General features: G+C 33.8%; 3 protein-coding genes and 1 pseudogene across 4 annotated transcripts; 2 read left to right on the top strand and 2 right to left on the bottom strand.

Moving 5' to 3' along the window:
- The first annotated feature begins 4,865 nt into the window (after window positions 1–4,865).
- LOC112007499 (RPM1-interacting protein 4) lies at window positions 4,866–10,880 on the top strand. Of its 2 annotated transcripts, none has more exons than XM_024039858.2 (4): window positions 4,866–5,047; window positions 5,731–6,228; window positions 6,535–6,732; window positions 10,686–10,880. In XM_024039858.2, the coding sequence occupies exons 1-4, from the start codon at window positions 5,042–5,044 to the stop codon at window positions 10,719–10,721; spliced, it is 738 nt and encodes a 245-aa protein (XP_023895626.1). In that variant the 5' UTR covers window positions 4,866–5,041; the 3' UTR covers window positions 10,722–10,880. The 2 variants fall into 2 exon arrangements, with proteins under 2 accessions (XP_023895626.1, XP_065637940.1); XM_065781868.1 differs by lacking the exon at window positions 4,866–5,047 and adding an exon at window positions 5,092–5,446.
- Window positions 10,881–13,570: 2,690 nt separating this feature from the next.
- LOC112007463 (EH domain-containing protein 1) lies at window positions 13,571–19,215 on the top strand. The gene is given in 15 exon segments (XM_065781869.1): window positions 13,571–13,760; window positions 13,846–13,925; window positions 14,682–14,750; window positions 14,838–14,895; window positions 15,690–15,745; window positions 15,832–15,874; window positions 15,960–16,021; window positions 16,501–16,614; window positions 16,801–16,903; window positions 17,107–17,264; window positions 17,383–17,634; window positions 17,760–17,839; window positions 18,206–18,332; window positions 18,453–18,596; window positions 18,686–19,215. Coding segments are annotated over 15 exon segments (1,617 nt in total). The 5' UTR covers window positions 13,571–13,675; the 3' UTR covers window positions 18,872–19,215.
- A 683-nt stretch (window positions 19,216–19,898) lies between these two features.
- On the bottom strand, window positions 19,899–23,265 carry LOC112007436 (heat shock cognate 70 kDa protein-like; annotated as a pseudogene).
- An 875-nt stretch (window positions 23,266–24,140) lies between these two features.
- On the bottom strand, window positions 24,141–25,993 carry LOC112016608 (G-type lectin S-receptor-like serine/threonine-protein kinase SD1-1). Its single transcript, XM_065781855.1, has 5 exons — window positions 25,846–25,993; window positions 25,539–25,749; window positions 25,118–25,352; window positions 24,694–24,918; window positions 24,141–24,147 (listed from the first exon to the last, which is right to left on the bottom strand). Exons 1-5 carry the CDS (start codon window positions 25,978–25,980, stop codon window positions 24,141–24,143), a joined length of 813 nt encoding a protein of 270 aa, XP_065637927.1. The 5' UTR covers window positions 25,981–25,993.
- Between the last annotated feature and the right edge of the window lie 94 nt (window positions 25,994–26,087).

Here is a 26,087-nt window from a genome sequence, read left to right on the forward strand (position 1 = left end):
AAAAACATATATCATCATCATATATATGAAAATAAAGTGCAATGTATGTAATAAAATGGTCACAAGACTAGTGTACAGGAGGCTAATGTAAATAAAGAAGAAAAGAAAATACATAAAGTACTCACTACATCCCTCAAAGTTGTATACACTCCCCCTATCAAAAAATGTCCTATACTAACTCTCCCCCTAAGTACAAGACTACTCTCAAACTCAAAACTACTTCCCTTTTTTGTCATGAATGACAAAGGGCAAGTGACTGAGAAGTCATCATCTCATCATCACCAGAAGAGTCAGCATCATCCTCATCAATAGGAGAGGCCTCCGAAGAAGGAGAGGGAGAAGGTCCATAGCTGCTGATGCAAGCCTGTCGACATGCAATGCGTCCAATCCTAGTGTTCATTTGACACATCTCATCAGTGAGATAGTCAAGATGACCACCAAAATCAGCATGTATCTGTTGTAGCTGCTCCATGATGGCATTGAGAGTGACACCAACTGTGGAGGTAGAAGGAGCCAAGGAAGAGGGTGGAACAGCAAAACCTGTAGGATCGATCGTCTCCACTTGTGGCCACTTTGGTTGAAGTTGGGCCTCACTTTGCCATTTCTTTAAAATGTCATTATAAGGTTAGTATGTAACAATGCCCTCTAGTTAACAAAACTCAATGAGATTAAGAGAGAAAATGGTAAGAGATAGTCCTTGGTGGTTTAGGCTTTAGGAGAACATCATGGCTAAAATGAGTTAAAATTTGGGGCATTTGTTACTACTTGCTAATACTTGTTGTATCATAGTCTGAAATGATATACCTTGGTGGTTTAACCTATAGGGGAACATCATGGCTAAACCAAGTAAAATTTAGACATATTTGTTCCTACGAGTTATATCATAGCCTGAAGAAACATGTTTTCTAACAAGTGTTCTTTTTAACAAATGACACTCTCAGGACTGCTCAATTTTATTTATGGTCTTTGGTCATATTGTGGTGATAAACGTATCATTATCTTCACAACTAATCATAGAGAATGACTTCACCTTGCTTTTTTAAGACCTTGACGTATGTACATGCATATTTGCTTTTACTAGAGGTGTCTACAACTATACATTTAGTTTCTCAAAGCTTGTGAGCCTTAATAGTGTGCAAGTACAGTGGCATTTTTAAGAAATTTTTTAGAACAATCATTAAGAAACTTAAATTATACAGAATCATTTTTTTTTTTTTTGAATATAATAAAACTTTAGTGACTTCTATAAAAAATTGAAATTTAAATCGATTTAAATTTCAATTTTTAATAGAAGAAAGAAACAGAAAGGATTTAAATAAAAGATACCAATCTTTTTTAAAATATTCCAACAAGCATAAATGTTAATCTAATTTAAATTTTTATGATTACACATATATAGCATGATGATCCTACACAAGATCCTGCAGTTGTGCTTTTAGCTGAAACATTGCTCTTAGCTGAAACTTTGTTGAATGTAGTTAGGCTAAATGATATTTGTGACAATTTGAATTATGGGCGCAATCTTAAGAAGCGACAGGTTCTATAGGATGACATCGGCTCTCTTTGTTCGAAAGGCCCAGAAACTACACTCCATGCCCTGTGGGAATGTGAAGCCAGCCAACCGGTGTGGAATCAAATCAAGCCTTCAGTTGGGTGGATCGAGACATAACAGCTCATGGTTCTTTCTCTGATTTTATAGCTCTAATACGAAGCCAACCTCACACAGTAGAATTATTTGTTGTCACGGCTTGGTTGTTATGGACTCGATGTAATAAACTTCAACTAGGTGAGGATGTTTTACCCCTTAATAGGTTAGCTGAGTTAACCATTCAATATTCAAGGGCGATTCAGAAGTGATTATTAATTCTCTCAGTAAGTGTGATATGTTGTGTTTAGCTTTTGGTCATCTTATTAAAGATACTTTATCTAATTCTTTGCAAAATTTCTCTCTCATGCTTTTAGGCAAGGTAAGCTATTACACGTCTTATCTAGGGGGGAATTTTTGTCTTTTCCTTTATTAGTTTGGATGGAATCTATTCTACTAGACATTGCTACTATATTTTATGCTAACTTACTAGCTACTTGAATAAAATTCCAAGATCAAGCTGTTTCTCAAAAAAAAAAAAAAAAAATTATGATTTCTAATGATATATGTTGATTAGCATAATCATACATCTAATAATATGATCATCCATTTGATCTAAGTTTATGATTATATCAAATATCACATGAGCATAATATTTATATTCAAGAATCGCATAGCAATATAACAAGTTGGATGAAAGTGCAAACATGACATAACCTTCAATTTCTCGAAGACTAATTTATGAATAAGGCAAAATGAGTGTCTAATATCTTCCTATTTCTATAACCTAGTTTTTGATTTCAAATCTTGATTTTCCGGACAAAGTGCTTATTATTTTTGGCTTTTCTTATATTGTAGTTAGGAAACAAATTAATGTACTTTTCTTTTTCTAGAATGTATCTAGGACCAAAACATTGTACATTATCTTTTTCTTAGATTGTATCTACAATCGAAACTGTGTAATTTTTTTTCTTTATAATTCATTGATGTAATGTTCAAGTCATTCAATTTAGAGATACTTCATGATGGTTTTCTTATTTTTCCATGAAAAAATAAATGACTCCATATACACATGTGATGAACACAATCCTCTCTAAATTGGATCCTCAGTGGTGACTCCAAGAGGGACACTGAGGGCTAAGTTTCACATTGAAATTGATGGCTATTCATGATATGTATATTAAAAGCTTTCCATTATTGTTAACATTGCTTTATTTTACCGCTCAATGTGTGATATGCCAGAAGCCTGGTAAAATGAATTGAAGGCCAATACATAAGGCCCAACAAAATGCAGATAATCCAATACATCAAATGAAGAGACTAAGAGGCCCAATTCAATGTAGGGTAGAACTTGGTCAAGACTCAAGAGATGAAGAGGGAAATTGAAGACAGTTTTTACACCAGCATCAAGTTTGTGGGGATCCACAAGAAGGAGTACAGATTTTGAAGCTCCAAGTGGTCTGAGATCATAGCAAGGGTCCAATTGTAACCCAACCCAACCTTTGAACCACAACAAACCCATTTACCATAACATTAAAATTTTATGTCCACCACCGAGCTTGTCTCATAAACTATTCCAACATCCTTCTACAAGCCCAGAAAGAAGCTTGCCACAAAGCCCATCATTCCTAGAGATATCACCAAATCCTTCACCAAGCCCAAATTATAGCCTGACACTATCCACATTCTCAAGCTTGTCTTCTCAAAGGACCAATTCCACAATGAACCAAACTAATTCTAATAACCAAAAGACCTTGTCTCTACTTTGGTCCAAGGCCAAACGCAAATGAGGGAAGAATTATTAAAAGAAATTTCATACTGTCAATCATTGTCCTTATATTTACCTCAAGTACTTCAACCTATTTACCCCCAAAGTTCACGATGCAATCATTGAACAAGTTTGATGGGAACGATTGTCCAATCTCCCATATAAAGAAGTATGTAAAGGCCTTACAATCCTAAGAGCTCTCGCAGTGGGTGTATAGTTTTAAAAAAAATGTCAAATTTATATATTTAAGACCAAAAACTACTTACATCAATTATTTATAAACGTCCATATTTACATGGTTATTATGGTTTCATTTTTTAGTATTTTTATAATTTCTTCAATATTTTATTATTCTCTTCGCTCTCACCGTCTCTTATAGTATGTTTGGATGTTTAGAAAAGGAGGGAGAGTAGAGTAGAGGGAGGGAGAGTAATGCAATTACCTTATTTGGAAGTTTTTTAAAGGATGAGGGGGAGGGGTTCGGAGGAGTTTGGAGGGGTTTGGACTCCCTCTAGCCCCCCAATTTTAATTCTCCCAAATTGGAGAGATTTGGAGGGGGAGTAGAGTACATAAACTATTGACCAAGTAAATTACCTAATTTACCCTTATTATATTAAAAAAATTACACAAGGGGAAGGGCTAATTAATCCTTTCCCCCTTACTAATTTTAAAAACATCCAAATAAGGTGGAGGTGAATCATTCTCCTCTACTCTCCTCCCCATTACTCCCCTTCCCTCTACTCCCCTCTACTCTCCTCCCTCTCTAAACTTCCAAACAAGCCATTAGATAAATCCACTCACCACTACAATTTAGCACCACAAATTTTATGCTAAAATAGATAAAAGTAAAATTTTTAGTGCGTTAAAGTAGTTTTGTTTTTAAACACCCAAATGCTAGATAATTTTCCCCCTAAACCCTAAAAACTATGGTAGTATATTTAAGAGAAAAGAAGTCCAGAAGTCTTGAACATAAACTGTTGTGCACTGTTTTTTGCAATTGATTTGAGCCTGTTCCCCTCTTCTATCCCCCAGCTATTGTTTCTCAGGCCTTGGAAAGAGATGGGCAAGGGCCCAGGGCCCAGTTATAGTTTTCTTTTGCTTTCGACTTGTTGCCTTCTTTTTTGCAATAAATGACGTTTATTCAGCCCAACAAAATAAATGTAGTTGAATACTGACAACGAGAACCGGAAAAATCAGAAGTTTCAAGATGATACTCCATTGAACCAAAATATTTAATTATCCTGATTAGAAATCAAAACGAGACAGTTATTGGTTCGGCATTCACAACTTTTGTTTTAGCTAGTGAAAAAGTCTACACGTGTCACATGCATATACATAATAAAGTTCATCTAAAGGACTTGCTTCAAAGCAATTTTCTAGTAAGGAAACTGACAAAATGCCTAGCTCATCCAATCAAAGGAGAATTTAGCATCTAATTTTTTGAACAAATAAACAAATGCTATATTGCCGTGTTTGAGACTGAGATAGATTTTAGCTTTTTTATATTTTATTGGCTTTGGAAACATTGTAGCAATCAAATCAGCGTCACGAGAAGCCAGCTCCTTGCCCCTTGGGATCTCCATGGGTCAAAGCAAGCTCTAATATTGGTCCAAATACTAATAATCGTAACTTCATCAAGGATTTTGTTCCAAAATTCAGACCTACAAAGATTATAACGCATCTAATTAATGGCTGTGAGTGTACTTCATATCAATTTTGTTCTTATCAAAGTCCTTATCAGTAGCGGTTTGATTAGTATTTAAGATTTGACTGTAGCTAGTTTTCTTTTTGTTAACAGATGATAGCGTTGACTTGGTTTTTGCCTGGTTTTACTTTTTGGTCCTTTGTTAGTTCTTGATTGTCTATCTCTTCATGCTTTTGTTGCACTCTTTTTGGATTTATGGATTCGAAAGTTTGCCATTTCTTCCAAGACGCTACTTTGTTTATGGATTTTGAGTGATTGTGCTGGTTTGCTTTGTAATTTGATCACTAGATGCAACTAGAAAATGGACTTATAAGGGATTGGCTACTTTTTAGTCAACGCTTTTTTTAATTGTTGTCATGAAAGTTGTTGCAGCCACCCGCTTTTACAGGTGAGACAAATTATTAAGCTCTAAATCTAAAACAGGTAATATAGCTGGAAGTCCAAAACTCATAGATAGTCCCACAGATACATTACAATTGTTCATTAAGAAGGTGGGGTGTACCTCCTGAGTACATGTGTTGAACAGTTGACAATATATCCACACATTTCAAGAACTTTTGCACAACTATTCAGTTTGTGTAATGTTTTGTTTTGATTTCCTTTTATTCTCTGTTACATGCACAATTAACTGTTCTTGTTAAAAACTATCCTCATACAGTGCCTTGGCTGCAGAAAAACTCCCATGTCCCAAAATTTGGTAGCTGGGACAACGATAATATTCCTTACACCGCTTACTTTGACAATGCGCGTAAAGAGAAATCTAGTGTGAAGATGAATCCAAATGATCCAGAGGAGAATCCAGAGGCCTTCATGTACATGACAGGGGGCTCAGAAATTAATGCTGATCACCATGCATTTCAGGATCCTCTCCATGTCAATTCCAATAAGTCAAATTCATCTGTAGGAAAACACCGCATTGAGGGACATGCAAGGCATCATGCTCACCAGAGGAACACAGTTAAACAACCAAAAATTCGGAGCCAAAAGAGCATCACATCAGAATCCGGCAGCGATAAAAGCAACTCTGATCATTCAATCATGAAGCCTAATCACCGACGTGTGGGTTCTGATCACAAGAAGAAGAGTTTGGCAGAAGGAAGTAATACCTTCTCTCTGTCAATACCTGGACACGCTAGAAAAAGAAGTGGAAGTCATCCCTCTGTTGAAACTGTAAGTCTTCTATTTTAAAATTCTAAGAAAAGTCAGTAAAGAGCTCAATATATAGCAATTCACAGATCCTAATCCTATTGTGAAATAAGGGAAGAAAAAAAGGGACTTGCATGATACTTAATTGGATTAAGATAATGCCTTTAGCATTAAGTTTGACATGTGTCTTTTATGTTAGCAAGACAATAGTAGTTGGTCTAAGTAACATGCTAGAATGACCAATGTATGGATTACTCAAAAATTTGGAAAGTCATTTTGTTAAGTGCTACATGAAACTACTGATTTTCTGGATCTTATGGGAGTGAACAGCATCATAGAGCAGCCTCAGTACCCAAATTCGGAGCTTGGGATGAATTGGACCCTGAATCTGGAGAAGGATTTACTGCCATATTCAACAAAGTAAAAGAGGAAAAACAAATTGCATCTTCGCAGCTCCCAAATGTGTCTCCACAACCAAGCTATTATCCTAGTGCTCAAAGACATGGACGATCTTCCTCCAGATCAAAGGTATATATATAAGTGCATGTGAGGTTTTGTGATATATACAAATTTCATGATTATATTTTAGCTTTGACCTTGTTGATGATTTGGTAGAAACTCACCTCAAGACTCTCAAAAAATAAAATATATAAATAAAAAGGAGATACTCACCTCAATATTGATTCACATAATTTGTTTTACTTTTCGATGTCAAATAGGCAACGTCATATTTGAAGCATAATGTAAGTGCATGAGATGATAACACCATACAAAAGTACATTTTTATGTATCTTTTGCCCCCTTGAAAAGATGGTTTATTTCAAAATACAGTTGTTTTATTTGGTGATGTATTGCAAGTCTTGAGAAACAGACAACTCTTCCAAGAGTTGTGGATCTCCATGAAAAGGTGCATAAACATCTATAAATAAGGGAATGATAAATTATGAAGGCCATTCCATTCCTCCTCCTCCCTCAAAACATAGAGGAATAAAATTCGTTTGTATTGTGTGTAAATTATAGGTAGGAGGCCTTTACATAGACATAGAGAATAGGTTTAATAGTACATAAGGACATCACACAATACAAAGGTAGTAAGGTCTAGTATGGCGTACTGACACGCTAAACCTTGAGATCAGATGATATGTATGGCCCTTGGGCCTATATCCTAGTAACCTTCCTCAAACTTATGTTGGGTTATAAGAGACAAACTTGAGTTTGGATACAAGATCACGAAAGTGTTCCAGTCGATGAGAATCAGTGAAAATATCGATAAATTAATCATGGGAGGAAATATGCAACGTAACTCTTTAAGGTATTTTGTAGTATAGGATAATAGACAAAATGACAATCAATTTCAGTGTGCAAATGTTATGTTCATGGAAAACAGAATTATGTACAATTTGGATCACACTCATTTTGTATACTGATCCAACTTCATCGAAGGGCAAGGACTTTTAGGAAAGAGGTCAATAGATGGATTAACCAGAGGAAAGGAAGGATATATTTGACGAGTTAGATAAGATGTACAATATTTTTTTTGTTCCCAAAAGACTACATGATGGATGGGAGATGTCTTTTAGTAAAACCATCATAAAAGCATTCATAGTGGGAATGGCATATGCCATATATTGGTAGAATTTAGCATCTAAGCCCTAAAACCCCCCCAACAGTTGGTCTTGCAAAATCTGACTATTGCAAAAAAATTTGCAATTGTAGCTCAATTGTAAAACTAAATAATATTTTTTTATTCACCACATGCATATCTGACTCTCTCTCTCTCTCTCTTTATTTTCTCTGTTTCTCATCTCCTTTCTCTCTCCACAACGGCCTCTCTCTCACGGTGGGCTATTCTGGCGTGGGTCATGGGTTCAACGTGGGTTTCGCGGCGATGTGGATCTGGAGGCGCCGTGGGTCTAGTGGTTTTGCCGATGATGGGTTGCCAAGCTCATCGATGATGGGTTGCTCAAGATTGCTGATGATGGGCTGGATGTGGTGCGATGTTGGCAGCATTGGTGGCGACGTTGATCTAGCGGCGGCAGTGGCTGGATGTGGCAGTGATCTGGGTTTTGTGTGTGTGTGTTTAATTTGGGTTTTGATCTAGTGGCGTTGATTTGGATTTTGTGTGGGTTTTGTGTGTGTTTTGTAGTGTGGCATGGATTGATTTTTATCTTTTGGGTTTAGATGGGTTGGATGTGTTAGTGATTGACGAGGTGTTGTAATTGGGAGTGAGTCAAATCGAGTTTTGTGTATGTGTGTTTAATTTGGGTTTTGATCTAGCAATGTTGATCTAGGTTTTGTGTGTGTTTTGCAGTGTGGCATGGATTGATTTTTATCTTTTGGGTTCAGATGGGTTGGATGTGGTAGTGATTGACGAGGTGTTGTAATTGGGAGTGAGTCAAATAGAGTTTTCTAGAGACTGAAAGGGCTTGGCCAAGGGTAGAGCCAGAAATTTTGGTTTAGGGGGGCCAAATTGTGATGTTAATATATTAGTTAAGATAAACCTCTACACACACATATAAAATTTAATTTACTAAGAGAATTTATCATTTTCTAAATTTTAATGAGCATACAAAAGTCATGTATTTCTTCTAGTAGACATGTACAAAAATTTATCATTTTCTACAGAGTTTAATTTGTTAAACCTCTTAAATTATATGATTTTAATATAATTTCTCTTTCTTTTAAGAGCACCATTGAAATGACTCAAAATTTGGGGGAGGGGGGGGGAACTTCAATTTTTACATGCTACATTTTTAAAAATTTAAATAATATAAATACTATAAAATAATTTTTTTTAAACTTTGGGGCGGCCTTGGCCCTCCCACCCTTGTGTGTGGCTCCGCCACTAGGCTTGGCGAGTTGGGAATTCCAACACGACTTTGTTCAACATTCCTGTGAGAGTTAGATTTTCCATTTCTGTGTGTGTGTGTGTGTGTGTGTGTGTGTGTGTATTTTGATGTTTTTGATGTGAGTGTGAAATTGGTTATGAGAAATAAATGTAGGAATTGGTGATTCCTGATGGGAACGAAGGGCTGGGTTTTGGGTTATATATACAGGAGAGGGAAGAGTGGAAGAAAGAGGAATGGGAAGGTTGGAGCTAGGAAAGGAGGTAATGGGACACGTGGTAGGGGAAGGTTAGAGCTGGGAAAGGTGGGCTTCTCGGTGGCCGGTGCTAGGGGCAGAGGGATGTTAGGAGTGTTGTAAAATGGAGTTTTGGTTTTGGTGGGATTTTGGTGGACAGTGGACAATGGTGGCGTGGTGGGCATGGTGGTGTTGTGGTGGTGATTAGGTTGTTTGGTTGTTGAGAGAGGGGAGTGATAGAAAATTTTTATTATTATTTTATTGTATAATTTATATTATTTTAATGTGTTATATTGTAAAATAAAAATTGGGAGGAGTATTGTAAAATGTTATGGTATAATTAATAAAGTAGCTTTTTGAGATGGTAAAATATGATAGGATATAATTTTCAGATAGGGATGCTCTAACATCAGTAACCCTTTTGCTTAATACCATAGCCAAAAGCATTGCGGAGCTTAGTGCACTTATGAGGGTGAAGATTAGGAAAGTCAATACCATAGTAGTATCGGCCGTACTAGGAAAATATACCATTCTGGCCATAAAAGTGGTATTGGTATTCTTTCAAAATGTACTGCAAAAAATACTAAGTTGTATCGGTCTGTATTATGGATATTTTGGGTGTTTCGATCAATATTGGCATTTTAGCTAGTATAATAAAAAAATTTAAAAATATTAATAAATTTTAAAAAAAAATCATTAAAAAAAATGTTATTTAAGCTAATATATTAGTTAATGTAATTAGGCTAATATGTAGGCTTAAAAAATATGTAGATTTTAAATTTTATGTTAATAAACATAAAAAATTCATAAATTCATACTTACATGAATAAATAATTCATATATGTACGTATAAAAATATATAAATAATAGTAATCCTGAAACGGTATCAATTGATACCATGAAATATTTTGTTCCTTTGATTAAACTGAAACGGCCTTGGGTACGAAATCGATTCCCTTGAAGAAGGCGAACAAAGTAGACACATAAAAAAAAAATTAAAAAAAAGAAAGCATTTAGCTGATTTTAGTTAGGAAGGGCTCCAAATAGGTGTGCATAAAATGTAAATAGGAGGCTAGTTCTAATGGTACAAAGGTAGTATAGTCTACTAAGTCTAGTACAATAAACTGATACACTAAACCTAGACATGATATATGGTTTGAACCTGGTGCCTATATTTTAACAAAAACAGGTAAATCAGTATATGCAATCACCACCTTCACTGAATTACCGTTGAGACCAACATGTAATACACTTTTTTTTTTAGAGGAACATGTAATACACTTGATTATTATTATTATTGATAATCGTAATACACTTGATAAGTTTCAATTTCTTTCTTGAAATCTAATTTTCAGATTTCATCATTAGTGATATCATTATATCCTTGTGATACTATGCAGATATGTTGCTGTCTGTTTTCAAGAGGAAGCGAGTGAAGCACATGGCTTTACTTTTACAGTTTTCCTTCTCACTCCCTATCTCGTCTAAAAGCTTTCAAGTTTGTTTGTTGACTTCGCTATTTTTCTCGAAGTATTTGACTGCTGGATGATTTCACTGATATATATATATTTTTTCTATTTGTAATGGTTTCTTAATGTTTCCTCTGAATTTTAAAGAGGTTTAGATTAATTTTCAGGGAACACTATCCCCTTCTGGAGTTTATAGCATGCATATTAATTTTGGAAAATTTTTTGTTTTGTGAAGTTGACTCATATTATGTCCTGCAAAAATTGGTGTTTGTCATGTCCTATTTTGCATGAATTTTTCTCACTTATATAGGAGCGCGATGATATTACTAATTACTTACCTTTCCCGAATATGTATGTGTGTATAAATTATTTTTATATAATATTATTATTATTTTTTTTTTTGGGGTTATCTCTCTCTCTAAAGGCACCCCTCCTTTTTTTGTTATTTCTAACTCATCAATATTGAAATAATCTCATTAGGAATGATAAATACATTCAACTCATTTTACTCCATCCAAACCTACTCTTTGCCCATGTGGGTTTTTGTTAATGAATAGGACACCCAACTCGACCTCATTCCTTGGTCATTCCTACCTAAAGACACCTTCAAAGCATGATAAATAGTAATCATTAAACATAAAATCACCTAATCAAAAACAAATAAAAATCATGATTTAAAGAGTCATTCTTTATTACTTAAAAAAAATTGTGTAATTTTTTATTTCAATCCATCCACTTGCATGTTTCATAAAAGTGATATCAAGGGTGATTCATCAAGAAAATGGCTGAAAATGCATTACTAAAAGAATCAAAATAATCGAAAATTTATCTAGTCATAATGGAAAGTTTTTTAAGATTATGCCCATTAATTATTGATGTGTATATTAGTTAATAACTAATTGGCACCCCTTAATATTTTCAATATAGACATTCAGTGTTCAAATCCTCTTTCCCCCGACTATTGAATTATTTAAAAAAAAAAATTAAAATATAAGGGCCTTTAGTAGACCAAAAGAGAGAGAGAGAGAAAAAAACAATAATCTTATTTTATACATCTTAAATTTGAATTATTCCATAGATTTTAATTAACTCAATTAGTAAAAGTCATTTTACTTAAATAATTAAAGTACCTATAAAGTCAAAATTGCTTATATTTTCAATTGTCGGTTTGGAAGTTGGTGGGGTCAGTGATACATTCAAAATTGCTCATCTTTTCAATTGATCTTTAGTATTGGAGGTTAATAAAATGATTTTTACAATCTAGCAAGCCAAAACTACTTATATTTTCATTCTTAAGTTTAAGTGTATCTAAGAAAATTATTGCATTTGACTTTTAAAAAAATTGCATTTTCATTGATTTTACATTAAGAATATAAGGACAAACTATTAATCGGGAAAAATATTCAAACACCGTATGCTTCAAGCTTGACAAACGATCTTAGTAAGTGCATCAAAATAGACCAAATGGACCAAAGTGGACATAATTGGATAGAATTGGACCGAAGAGAGAAAAAAGGCGTAAAATGAACCGAATGGGATCAAACTGGACTGCAATAGACCGAAATGAATTGAATTGGACCGAAGTGGATAGAAATAGATTGAAGTTGATTGAAATGCTAAACTAATCAGGAAAATATATTCTAACACCATATGCTTCAAGCTTGACAAATGATCTTAGTAAGTGCATCAAAATAGACCAAATAGACTAAAGTGGACATAATTGGATAGAATTGGACCGAAGTGAGAAAAATGGCGTAAAATGAATTGAATGGGATCAAAGTGGATTGCAATGGACCGAAATGAACGAATTGGACCAAAGTGGATAGAAATAGATTGAAGTTGATTGAAATGCTAAACTAATCAAGAAAATATATTCAAACACCATATGCTTCAAGTTTGACAAATGATCTTAGTAAGTGCATCAAAATAGACCAAATGGATCAAAGTGGACATAATTGGATAGAACTAGACCTAAAGTGACAAGAATGGTGTAAAATAAACAGAAATGGGATCAAAGTGGACCACAATGGACTGAAATGAATCGAATTGGACCGAAGTTGATAGAAACAGATTAAAGTTAATTGAAATGCTAAACTGATGTGACTCAACAAGAGCATAGTAATAATAAATGTTGTGCTTCAACTTTTAGATGTTATTACTATATCTTAGATGAAACTATTTTATTAATAATTCTGTAATTCAATTGGTTATGTTGCTCCAGGTGTTTCAAAAAAAAAAAAAAAAGGAAAAGGTACAAGGTTTAAAATTCAAAAAACTTGCTTACACTGTACACACTCATCAATTGAAAAACAAATAAGTGAGCTAGCTTGAGCAAAACAGATTTTGTTCATTCTATAGTACAAATTAAATTTTATAAATTTAAACGTGTATGGTAGACTAATTTGAACTTAAAAGATCATCAAAGATTTTCCCAAAAAAAAAAAAAACACATGAATCTAACAAGTTGCAAATGTGGGATCCACATTTCATTATTACTTAATTAATTTATTTCGATAACAACCCTATGATTGATTGATTAGATGTCTACGTGGACTCCAGCTCTCCTATAATCCTGTTCCCGAATTGCCAATGCCGCTTAAATTTAAACGTTCAAATTAGCACAGGCAAACATCCCCTGCATTAACCAACTTTTATTATACTCCTCATGCTAAGCCTTACCACGACGTGCCGTTTTCAACATCGCCTTAAGTCCAGTCCAAATCAATCAAACACGATCATCTCGTGCTAGATAAGATAACCAAAAACAAAAACGACACAATAGCCACCTCAAACGACGCCCAAAAACTTTTCATAACTCTACCCAAGCGCCAAAACTGTTATAAAAAACCGAAACCCATAGCGCTCTCTCTCTCACTTTCAAATTTCAATCTCTCTCACTCTCTCTCTCTCTTCTCTCAAAAATGGAGATCGGGTCGGGTCCGATCGGTTCGACTTCGAAAGATCACCAGGCGATCTATCAGGAATGGTTCAACTTTGCCGATTCAGGTTTATTCATCAACACTCATTTCATTAAATTAATTGCGAAAATTTTATATTCTTAACTACAATGTTTTTCCTTCTTGTACTATAGATGGAGATGGTCGTATTACTGGAAATGATGCCACTAAGTTCTTCGCCATGTCGAAGCTTTCTCGTCCTGAACTCAAACAGGTCTACAATTCTTTTTTCTTTTTCTTTTTTCACTGTTTTTAAGTTCTGTTTATTGATTTAATTTGATTTGATTTTGTTCATGTTTTAGTTATGTTTCTGAATATAGAAAGTTCAGATTTGTCTATGATTTTGTTCGATTTATTTAATATTTATATAGAGTTTCTTAAATGAAATATAATTTAGTAATTTTTGTTTATTTATTTAAAGACTTGTTTGGATGAAGAATGGGTTTAACTAGTTACCTTAGTAGATTGATTTTAGTATTTTACTATGTAATTTATGTTGTGCTATACTGTTTGGCCCTATTGAGTTTTGAACTGAAAAAGGAAAAACTAATAAAGGGCTTTTTTTTTTCTTTCTTTCTTAATTTGGTCCATTTAGTTATTGTATTATAAGAAACCTATTTTGATTTTAATTGTTCCTTTATTTTCAATTCGTTATGTTTCAGTTATGATGGTTTTATTGTATTATATTTATAGGATTGTCTACATTTGCTTCGAAATGGGGAGGATCCATTTTGTAGTGAAGATTTAATTTTTCATGACTCTGCAGTTTCTTTCTAAAACCATTTCACTTTATAAAGAATGCTATATGATAAATCATGAAAAACTAAATCTTTATAGCAAAATGGAAGAGATTCTAGTGCCTTTTTTTGATGGGATTTATCTTGGCTTTACTATATATTTTTTTTTCTCTGAGAGTGAAATGATTGTTGAAAAATCTCATATTTATTTATTTATTTTTTTGTTTCCGAAGGTTTGGGCACTTGCAGATTCAAAACGACAAGGGTTTTTAGGACTAACTGAGTTCATCACCGCGATGCAGGTTGTACATTGAATAAAATTGTTTCTTGGATTATATAATGTTTAATGCGTGAAAAACTTACTTTGATCTAATTGTTGTAATGCCCAGCTGGTTTCCTTGGCACAAGCAGGACATGAATTAACCCTGGATATCATTAAAACTGCAGGTAAGTAGAGTAATATGTATAATACCAACTTTGCTTTTACTCATACATGTACTAGTGAGCAAAATGCTAGAGTGAATATGGACTGTAATTTTTCCTAAAAATCCATCATCAATTTTGTGAAATTGGCTTTTATGTTTCGCATTTAATGCACCTGATGAATCCTTCAGCATAAACCTCACATTCCCTGTTTCTTAAATTAAAATTATATAGTAAGGTGCCAAGAAATCTGACCTTAAAGCATTAGACTTCTAGGCATGACCCTAAGCACACTCTCCTTATAAATCATTAATATTTATTTAGCTAAAGTTTTGTTTGTGAATCATGTATACCCTGAAAACATGTTTTAAATGTTCTTTTTAACATGATATTGGAGAATAACTGTCCTTAAAACTTTAATGACTGATTACATAGAATGACTGGAAGAAACTGTAGCATTCAGGCTAGTTAGACTTAGAGCTGCATCTCCATCAATTGGTAGGAATTCTAGTACATCACAGCCCTTCATAGACTAAAGTTAAATAAGTATTGTAAGGAGTGTGGAAAATATCCCTCTTAAGTATGGTTTAAATATAGCTTTAACCGTGCATACATTGCATCAGCATCAAAACTTGAGCCTCTCAGCTTGATCCCCAGGTTGTTTCTTATGAGCCCGCCCTCAAGGCCAGTTTGAATATTATGCTTCAAATGTTGTATAAACATTGTTTAATCTTGTATTCTGATTGTTCAAATAAATATATTTTTTGAGCAACTGATTGTTCAAGTTAGGTTGATGCATTTCATTTCTTTTATTACAGCCAATGTTGAGAATATTAATCCTCCATTGATGGAAGGTTTGGACAGTTTAGTAGCTGTAAGTAGCCTTCCTTTTCTTCCTTGGTACTTTATGGTTGAAACTAGTAATTTCATTTATGCTTTTTCCTGTTTCTCTTTTCTCAGAAAACCAAGGCTTTGACAATAAATGGTCACCCTGAAGTAAATGGTTCGTAGATTTCCTAATCTCTTGATATTATGAGTGACATTTTCTAATTGGTATTTCATTATATTCTTTTGCTGGTGCAATATAGAAAGCATTCAGCCTCAACCACCACCACCAACTCAATGGTTTGGTTCAAAATCAGCAAAGAATGTAAGATCTGCTTTCCATTTCCATTCAAAGACTTTTTTTTTTTTTTTAATTCAAAAAATCTTGATAAAGTACTGGGTTTATTGTTATTTTCAGGCCAATTAATTTTGGGAAGTTTCTAAGTCTATTATAGTACTTCTGATCGTTGAGTTTTGTTATTCATTATTCTTTCTCTGTCTCTCAAATACATCAGGTTTCCTTATATGTTTGAGTAGTTTCTATTTTGCTGTCCCTTTGGGACATTCAATAAAATGGGAAGGATGCAGAGAACTGCAATATATTCCTTTGATATACAATATAGGCTTTACCTTTCGGTGCTTCTCTTACATGCATCCCATGTAATAGGGTGTATTGCCTTTTTTATGAAAATGTTTTAACTATAAAAATACAAAGTAGCATACAATGCGAACTTCTCTCTAGGGGGATGTCTTCATTTTCATTTTTTGCCTAATGTGTCTCTGCTCTCATCCTCTCTTGCTCAGATTCCTCCCAATGCAGTTACATCAATTATTGATGGCTTGAAGAGATTGTACATTGAAAAGCTAAAGCCACTGGAAGTTGCATATCGTTTTAATGATTTTGTCTCTCCCCTAATGGTCAGTGGACTCAACACTTCCTTTAATTATCATTAGATACTTTTGTCTAGTTCCATATCTTAATCTTTTAAACTAGAGGTCGTGGTTTGTAAAATGGAGATATTCTTTCTAGCTTTGCTGTCAAGTGTCAACTCTAGTTTTAAGGCCCCTGTAACTGAAAATTGATTTTTATTTGTATTTTTGCAGACGAACAGTGATTTTGATGCTAAACCCATGATCATGCTTTTGGGTCAATATTCAACTGGGAAGACAACTTTTATAAAACATTTGCTAAAATGCAACTACCCAGGTTTTTTTTTTTTTTTTTTTTTTTTTTTTTTTTTTTTTTTTTTTTTTTTTTTTTTTTTTTTTTTTTTTTTTTTTTTTTTTTTTTTTTTTTTNCTATTGAGTCACTACAATACTAGTGTCATGTAATTGGACATTATTATCATTGTTTCGTATTTATTTCCATTATGGAAGTCCTGTTTAGTGACATATGTTGAACACTGGTAGCTAATACCTTACTATCTCCTTGAACTCAGTCTGGACCTGATGAGAGGAGTATTCCTGGGAACACCATAGCTGTCCATGCTGAGATGCCATTTAGCGGGTTGACAACTTTTGGAGGAGCATTCTTGTCAAAATTTGAGTGTTCCCAAATGCCGCATCCTGTGAGTTATAAACTTAAACCATGTTAATGTAAATTTTACTAGCATTCATTCAAAGTTGTTTATTATCAATATCATCATCGGCACTTGAGATAGCTAATCTTTTCCCTTGTGCATACAGTTGTTAGATCAAATTACATTTGTGGATACTCCTGGGGTTCTATCTGGGGAAAAGCAACGAACACAAAGAAGTTATGACTTCACTGGTGTTATATCATGGTTTGCAGCTAAATGTGATCTCATTCTTCTTCTGTTTGATCCCCATAAACTTGACATCAGTGATGAATTTAAGCGTGTTATTGCATCTTTGCGCGGTCATGATGACAAGATACGTGTTGTTCTAAATAAAGCAGACCAAGTTGATACCCAACAAGTAAGATGTTTATCAAGTCTTTCAAATTTTCATTTGCTCATTTTTCTGCGCATGTCTTTATTTTTAGTTGCATCATTTGATAAATACAATTTGACCTACCTCTTTGTTGATATCATATTCTTTAGCTGATGAGAGTTTATGGAGCATTGATGTGGTCTCTTGGGAAAGTTTTGAATACTCCAGAGGTTGTCCGTGTTTATATTGGGTAGGTTCTGTATCTTTTGTGTGTAATTTTATTCACTAACATCTATGTGTTTCTAAACATAGAGATCAAACGTTCTGTCAAGAGTGCAATATGTTATTTTCTTTTATGATAACTTTTTTCCCAATATGGTCAACGTTTTTTGCAAATACTTGCATTAACATGTAAAACACTGTATATCCATAGTTTGGTATTTTGGTTGGACTTGTGTGATTAAATCTAATTATGTTACATTAAATGTAAATCTCACTCATATTCTATTGATGTGGTAAAATGGTGCTTGTTTAAGTACTGGTTCTAACCAAAAAGTTTGGCTCTTTTTCATTTTGATCATCTAATAATCTGAGTTAATGTCACTTGTCTCTGCAGGTCATTCAATGATAAACCTGTTAATGAGGCAGCTATGGGCCCAATAGGGGGGGATCTTTTTGAGAAAGAACAGGATGATCTCCTTGCAGACTTGACTGATATTCCAAAGAAAGCTTGTGATCGTCGAGTATGCTCACCATATTCCTTTTTTCTTTAATCATTTTGCTTACATATTTTCATGCATGCATATATGTACATTTTGATTTATATGCTAGTTAACTAGTCTGACCCCATCTGCATATTGCAGATCAATGAATTTGTAAAACGTGCTAGAGCTGCTAAGATCCATGCTTATATAATTAGCCATCTTAAGAAAGAGATGCCTGCAATGATAGGCAAATCTAAGACTCAACAACGACTAATTGACAACCTGGAAGAGGAATTTGGAAAGGTATCTCTCTCATTATGCATGCAAATTTATGATTGTGAGTTTTTTAAACAGGTGCATACAAATTTATGATCATGACTTTTGTGAAATAGGTCCAGAGGGAGTTCCATCTTCCTGCAGGTGACTTCCCAAATGTTGAGCATTTCAGAGAGGTCTTGAACGGTTACAACATCGACAAGTTTGAGAAATTGAAGCCTAAAATGATTCAAGCTGTAGATGATATGCTTGGTTATGAAATCCCAGAGCTCTTGAAGAATTTCAGAAATCCTTATGACTAAAAATATTGCTACTTATATAAGGCTTGGGGTGGAAATAGTTTGCTGTTACATGCTACCTACTAAGCTTGTCCAGCTTAGATGTTTTGTTGTGTATTGTTTGTCTATATTTGTAAGACTTGCATGTTGAAATGCATCTTTATTGGGAATTTGGGATTGTTTTGGGGTTTAGCTAGGGATAGGCTTATCCTAAATAGTGAGAGTTTGGAACAATTATTTATAGTTTTAAATTGAGAAGTCACTATCATCTGCCATCTAGTTATCATGATTTGTAATTTCTAAAACAACTTGTCAGCAATTTTGGCTTAGAGATGATTTGTTTGGAATTTGGATCCTGATTTGGAAGATGTGTTTTTTGCATCTTTCTTACAAAAAATTGAGAAAGATTAATGGATTAGAAAAGGAAAGATATAGAAGAATCTTGAAGAATAATTTTCCTAACCACATATTATAAAGAATAATTGGAGTTATGAAACTGATGCATACAATACGAAGGTTGTCAATTCATATAAATCGTTTTAAATTGAGTAATGATTATCATACACTATTGAAATTAATTTCAATTAAAATTGTGAAACCATGTTTTCAAAACATGATTATAATAGTCTTAATATAATTGTTTTTCAATTCATATAAATAGTTTCAAATGATGGTTATCATATACTCCATTGAAATTGTGATCTCAGTTAAAATTGTAAAATCATGTTTTTGAAACTCTATTTTAAAGGAGTGTGTAATAGGAAGTGTGTAACAAGATTTAGCCTTAAATTTTTATAATAAAAAAATTGGTATCAGTTTCCTGCTCATCCTCGTAGATATACCAGATTCTAAACTAAATAACACTACTTGTAAATTGGTAAAAAAATTATTTAAGAGCATATCCCTTCATTTATAAACTGCAATAATATTTATTATCTAACAAGAAATAAAAATACTTTCATAACTCGACCGGATGTGATATAAATTAAATGGATTATTGGTTGCATTGAATTCACATATGATTTGTCTAGATAAGGCTCCTAATGCAGAATACAATCCCAAGGTGTTTGGGGTGCATTTCAAGCGTATTAAAACCCCTTACAAATTCGATGAAGTAGCTATAATTCTGTATAATGAAACAGAATTCACCAAGTTATCAGTGGACATTTTTACAAAATTTCAAACAGTTTCTGAACAAGACAAAATATGAAAAAAGAGAGAAAAAAGCAAGAAAACACTAGAACAAAATGTTTTGTTCAAAATCAAATGTAGTCAATCTATTATCAAAGGTGAAATAGGCTTGCAGATACTCCGTAGCAGTTTCAGCTTGTCCTGATACAGTTCTAAATTCTCAACCCCTTCATCTGATAACCACTGAATCACCTCTTGAACAGCATCTTTAATTCGTTTGTGATCTTTAGGGAGAAGTTTGGAATATATGCTGTAGTCATTTATTGCTTTCCTCATTTTGTAGGCGTAAGTCTCTATCTCTAATCTTGCATCAAGCACCTTCATGTGATGATCATCTTCGACCTTGAATCTCTTGGTGTCTTGAAGTAACCTCTCAATCTCCACATTCGAAAGTCTCCACTGATCGTTCGTGATGGTGACCTTCCTTTTATACCCACTGATTTTGTCAACAGTGGATACTATAAGTATTCCATTGGTATCCTGTTCAAAAGAAACAATGACCTTAGCATCACCCTTGGGTGCCGGAGTAATAGGAATTGTAAAATTTCCCAACAAGTTGTTATCACTAGATCTTGGTCTCTCACCCTCATAAACTAGCAATTCTATTACAGCTTGGTTGTCAGCGGTGTTGCAGTATTGCCTCACCTTCTTGGTTGGAATAGTAGTATTCCTAGGAATCAAAACAGACATCCTATCTCCATGAGTCTGTATGCCAAGGGAAAGAGGGGTAACATCATAGAGTATGATGTCTTGAATTTTCTTATTACCTATTCCAGTCAACACAGCAGCTTGAACAGCAGCTCCATAAGCCACAGCCTCATCTGGATTAATGTTCTTGCACAGCTCCTTCCCATGAAAGAATTTCTGCAACAATTGCTGCACCTTGGGGATTCTGGAAGAACCACCCGTAAGAACAACTTCATGGACACAACTCTTGTCCATATCAGCATCAAACAAACACTCCTCCACAGGCTCAATACACTAACTGAACAAATCCATGTTGAGTTCCTCAAATTTGGACGGGTAATAGTTGAAAAATAATCAATCCCATTACTTAAACAGTCAACTTCAATGGCAGTCTCAGATGTAGAAGAAAGAATCCTCTTTGCTTTCTCACATGCAGTTCTCAACCTCCTAAGAGCTCTAGCGTCTCTACTAATGTCCACCCTACTCTGCCTCTTAAATATTGCAACCAAGTGTTTCAACAGTCTGTTATCAAAGTCCTCACCTCCAAGGTGAGTGTCTCCAGAAACAGCTTTCACTTCAAAGACACCATCTTGAATGGTAAGTAGTGAAACATCAGCAGTACCACCACCCAAATCGAAAATCAACACATTTTTACCCTTGCCATTGCCAATCTTGTCAATACCATAAGCAATGGCTGCAGCAGTTGGTTCATTGAGAATTTACAAAACATTGAGGCCTGCAATGGCTCCAGCATCCTTTGTGGCCTTACACTGAGACTCATTGAAGTAGGCAGGGATAGTAACAACAGTTTTCTTCACAGTTGTGCCCAAGTAGGATTCAGCAATCTCACGCATCTTTGTAAGGACCATAGATGAGATTTCCTCGGCAGTAAAGTGCTTCTCTTCACCCTTATAGTTGACCACAATCAAAGGCTTATCATCAGGACCTTCAATCACCTTAAATGGCCAAAGCCTAATGTCACTCTGAACCAAGTTATCACTAAATCTCCTTCCAATCAACCTCTTTGCATCTGCAATAATGTCATACCTTTTAAGAAACACATAAACCTCAAATAGAAATAGTAGAGGGAGGAAAAACTATTAGACAAGAATAGTTCATAGATATAAAAGTCTTCAAAAGTATAAAATGAGAACCTTAAAATCCTAAAATCAATATTCCTCTTCGTCCTTCTTCAATTTTTTCTAAGCCTGCATTTCTTCAGCTTCTTTTCTTCTCTCTCATTTTTGTAATATCAAGAAACTTCTTCATTTTGAATGAATGTTTGATAGTATTTGTGTGTTTTTGCTGCTTTCCAATTAATTATTGTTTTCTTCTTTTAAAAGATTATTTTGATGGAAAATTATTTGTTTAACATTGTAATTGCAATGTAAACTTACATACACACAAAAAGTGGCAAATGTGTATTACATTTGCCACTTTTTGTATATTTACAATGTAAGTTTACATTACAAGTACAATGTAGATATATAAAAGTCCTATTTTAATGTTAAATCTTTTATATTGTTAAATGGATTGAGCATGACACTTGGGCTTGAACAACCCCCCCCCCCCCCCCCCCCCCCCGGCGGCTAAAAAGATAACGTTCTGAAATAGGAATGCTATACATTAGATTTTGTCAATTGAAAAGTAAGTTTCTCAGCTCTCAATTGAATTTTCAAAATGCAGCCGTACATAATTTCCTGATAAGTGAGTTCACGATAATTTCAACTTTTAAGAAAGAAAAACCAGAAAAAGAAATAAATTTCAGTTTAAATGCGTATATATTCTTATATTGGTAGATAAGAATAAAAAATTAACCAATGTTTCAATTTTCTTCTATCATGCAGTCAAAACACATAGCAGTATATGTCAAGGCTAAAATTAAAAAAATTCAACCAACCTAACCCAATATTAATCCTCCAAAATATTGAGTTAAGTAAATTTTGTCAAGTTGATTTCATTTTTCTTTTCTCATGCAGTCAGAACACATATCATATACAGAAGTAGTATATGTCAAGGCTAAAAACAAAACAAACAAATAAACAAACAAAAAATTCAACCCAACCTAACTCATCAACCCACAAAAAAATTTAGTTTAAAAAATTTTGTCAAGTTGATTTCATTGTTATTTTCTCATGCATGCAGTCAAAACACATATCATATCATATGCAGAATTAGTATATGTCAAGGCTAAAAACAACAACAAAAACAGAAACAAAAAATCATATTTTCTATTTGCTTCTTTAATTCATCCACATGTATTTTACTTCTATTTCTAAAAAAATAAAAAAAATAACAGAATAACAAGTATGGAGAAGTAGAGTACCAAAGATGGAGTTGGTAGAATTCCTAGCAACTTAGTTCTTGGCAGCATCACCTACCAAGCGCTCATTGTCAGTGAAGGCAACATAGGAAGGCATCATTCGGTTGCCCTGCTCGTTGGTTATTATCTCCACACGATCACGTTGCCACACTGCCACGCATGAGTACGTTGTCCCGAGATCAATATCGATTGCAGGACTCTCTTCTTCACCAGCCATTCTGATTTCTTAATACGAAAACACCCTACACAGTTACTGGAAGAGATGCAGATGCAGGAGAACAGTTAGTATTTTTTTTTTTTTTTTTTGATAGGAACGGTTAGTGTTTCTGGACAGTTAATGTCTTATTATACGCAGTGATTTTAGGAACCATCCCTACTTCCTAAAAAATAGTAAAAAATTAGACATCAATCAGTTTTGGTGTAGGTGTAGGCGGGATTAAACCCCAGAGCTCTTATATAATCATTAGAAATTTTACCAGTTGAATTAATTAGAACCCACACAACCCTACTACCATAAGATTAAGCCACGTTTTAAAGTTTTAACCCTCCTCTTTGGCCAAAAAAGAAAACTAATACTCTAAAATTTAGACTTTTTATAATTATTTACTGATAAGTCACTGCAAGTTTATCCACTTCCAATTGGCAAAATTTATCATCAAATTCTCTACTCTCATTAAACAAAAACCATATATATACACCATGCCCATCAAAGTTTTCATTATGTAAAAGTTTCAAATGAAAATTCCAAAAATTAGGAATTTAGGACTGAAATCTGCTTGTTTCGCTTACGCAGCATATGTTAATGGCCCAATATTTCAATTATAGGTTAATGACAAAATCCTACAGGGAAAACAGTTGGAATGGGCTACAAAACATGATGAACTATCATCATCTTTTTCATTGCCTACTGTGTTGGGGTGGATGCAAATTTCAAAACACATTGTGATTATCTATGTATGATTTAATTTGGGATTTGTTATACATTGCAATTATGTTATAAAGAAGAAGTATAGTTTTAAAACGTGCGTGATTGAAAAAAAAAAAGAACCTAGGTATATGCATCATAAAGCATTCCATCAATGCAATAATGCATTACTTTCTGCAAAAGCATTCCACTATTTAATTGTATCCCATTACTAGTAATTACCTTTAGCAATATAAATACCATATATATATATATATATTTATTTATTTATTGTGTATCAAAAGATTTTTTTCAATAGGGTTCATCATCAATAAAAGTCTATCGGATTATTTTTGGCATTCTGTTTCATTAATGTTTTACAAACTCTATTTTATTTTATTTTTTGAGAAAGTTTCAACCAAGACATCAATCAATTTTTGGTGTAGGCAGGGATTGAACTTCAAATCTCTTATTCAACCACTAAAAATTTTACTAGTTGAGCTAATTAGAACTCACTTATAAACTCTATTTCTAATTGTAATAATTTTTCAAAGCAAAGAAATTACTCTATAGTTAGAATAAATAGGTGATTATTATGGTACTGCCAACTGTGTGATTAGAGGGTTTTTTTTTTTTTTTTCTTTTCAAATGCTAAATAATTGAAGAAATTAATAAATTTTTTTTTTTTTGAGAATCTAGAAATTAATAAAACTTGATTTTGAACAACTTTAAAATTTCAGCCCCAAAAAAGAGAGAGAGAGAGAGAGAGAGAGAGAGAGAGAGAGAGAGAGAGAGAGAGAGAGTTTTCCACTTACATGTCCCAAAAGGTTATGATGGTGATTTGGGTGAAAAAATTTTCTGATTTTCATGGCACTCACTATCTCTAACATAAGCACACCCATGCTAAACACATCAGATTTCACTGAAAATCTTCCATCAACTGCATACTCAGGAGACATGTAGCCGCTGCGTGAAACCATTAAATAAACTTTATTATTATTATTGTTGTTACTGATAACTTAAATTTCAGTACGTCTTTAACATATCACCTCACCCTTACACCATGTTATAAGGGAATGAGGGGTACTTTGAGTCAAAGCACATTGATTAAATATTTGCTACAATTTGAAAAACAAAAATCTAGTACCAATTTTATATTACTTACTACGTTCCAACAACTCTATCTGTCTTCAGTTCACTTTCATCCCCTACAAAAGTTCTTGCTAAGCCAAAATCTGATATTTTTGGGTTTAAGTTGATATCTAATAAAATATTGCTTGCTTTCAAATCCCTGTGGATGACTTGAAGTCTAGAGTCCTGGTGAAGATAGAGAAGTCCTCGCATAATCCCGATAATAATGTCAAAACGCTTTGGCCATGCTAGCAGAGTATCATTTTGTTCTGCATACAATTTTTGCCCTTGTTACCATGATTGTATCTATGTCTATTTTTAGTTCTTTTTGTGAACTTCTTTTGAAAATCAATTGGAGGATTCTATTCAAATACATAATAGACAAGACACTTAGGCACGCAACATTTAAAAGATGGAAAGTAATTATAATACATAAAGGGTCAAAAGAATCATACCAAAAATGAAACAATCCAAGCTTTTGTTGGGCATGTACTCATAGATTAACATCTTTTCATCTCCTTGAACACAGTAGCCTAAAAGCTTGACAAGATTCTTATGTTGAAGTTTGGCAATGAGAGCAACTTCATTCTTGAACTCTTCAAGACCTTGTCTTGAATTCTTTGATAGCCTCTTCACTGCAATATCTTGTCCGTTACATAGACGTCCCTGCAAATCATCGTTTAAAAATGAATCTTTCCGTCTAAATTTGTATAGTATCACCATAAATTTTTTGACCTGTAATTAAATCAGAATCCTTTTTACCTTATAAACAGGACCAAATCCACCTGCCCCGATCACATTTGCAGGAGAGAATTTGTTTGTTGCTGTAGCAACCGTTGTGAAATTAAATAATGGTACGTCTACATCTTCTTTCTTTCTTTCACCTATTGAACCCATATATAACCTTTTCAGGAACTGCTTTTAAATTTAGTCTTTGTACAATTTATCATGCTCATTTAAAATCTAGCTTTAATATGAGCAAGGATGGATGAGTGTGTGTGTGT

The sequence above is a fragment of the Quercus suber genome, unplaced genomic scaffold (assembly GCF_002906115.3).
Source record: "Quercus suber isolate HL8 unplaced genomic scaffold, Cork oak 2.0 scaffold_281, whole genome shotgun sequence".
NCBI lineage: Eukaryota > Viridiplantae > Streptophyta > Magnoliopsida > Fagales > Fagaceae > Quercus > Quercus suber.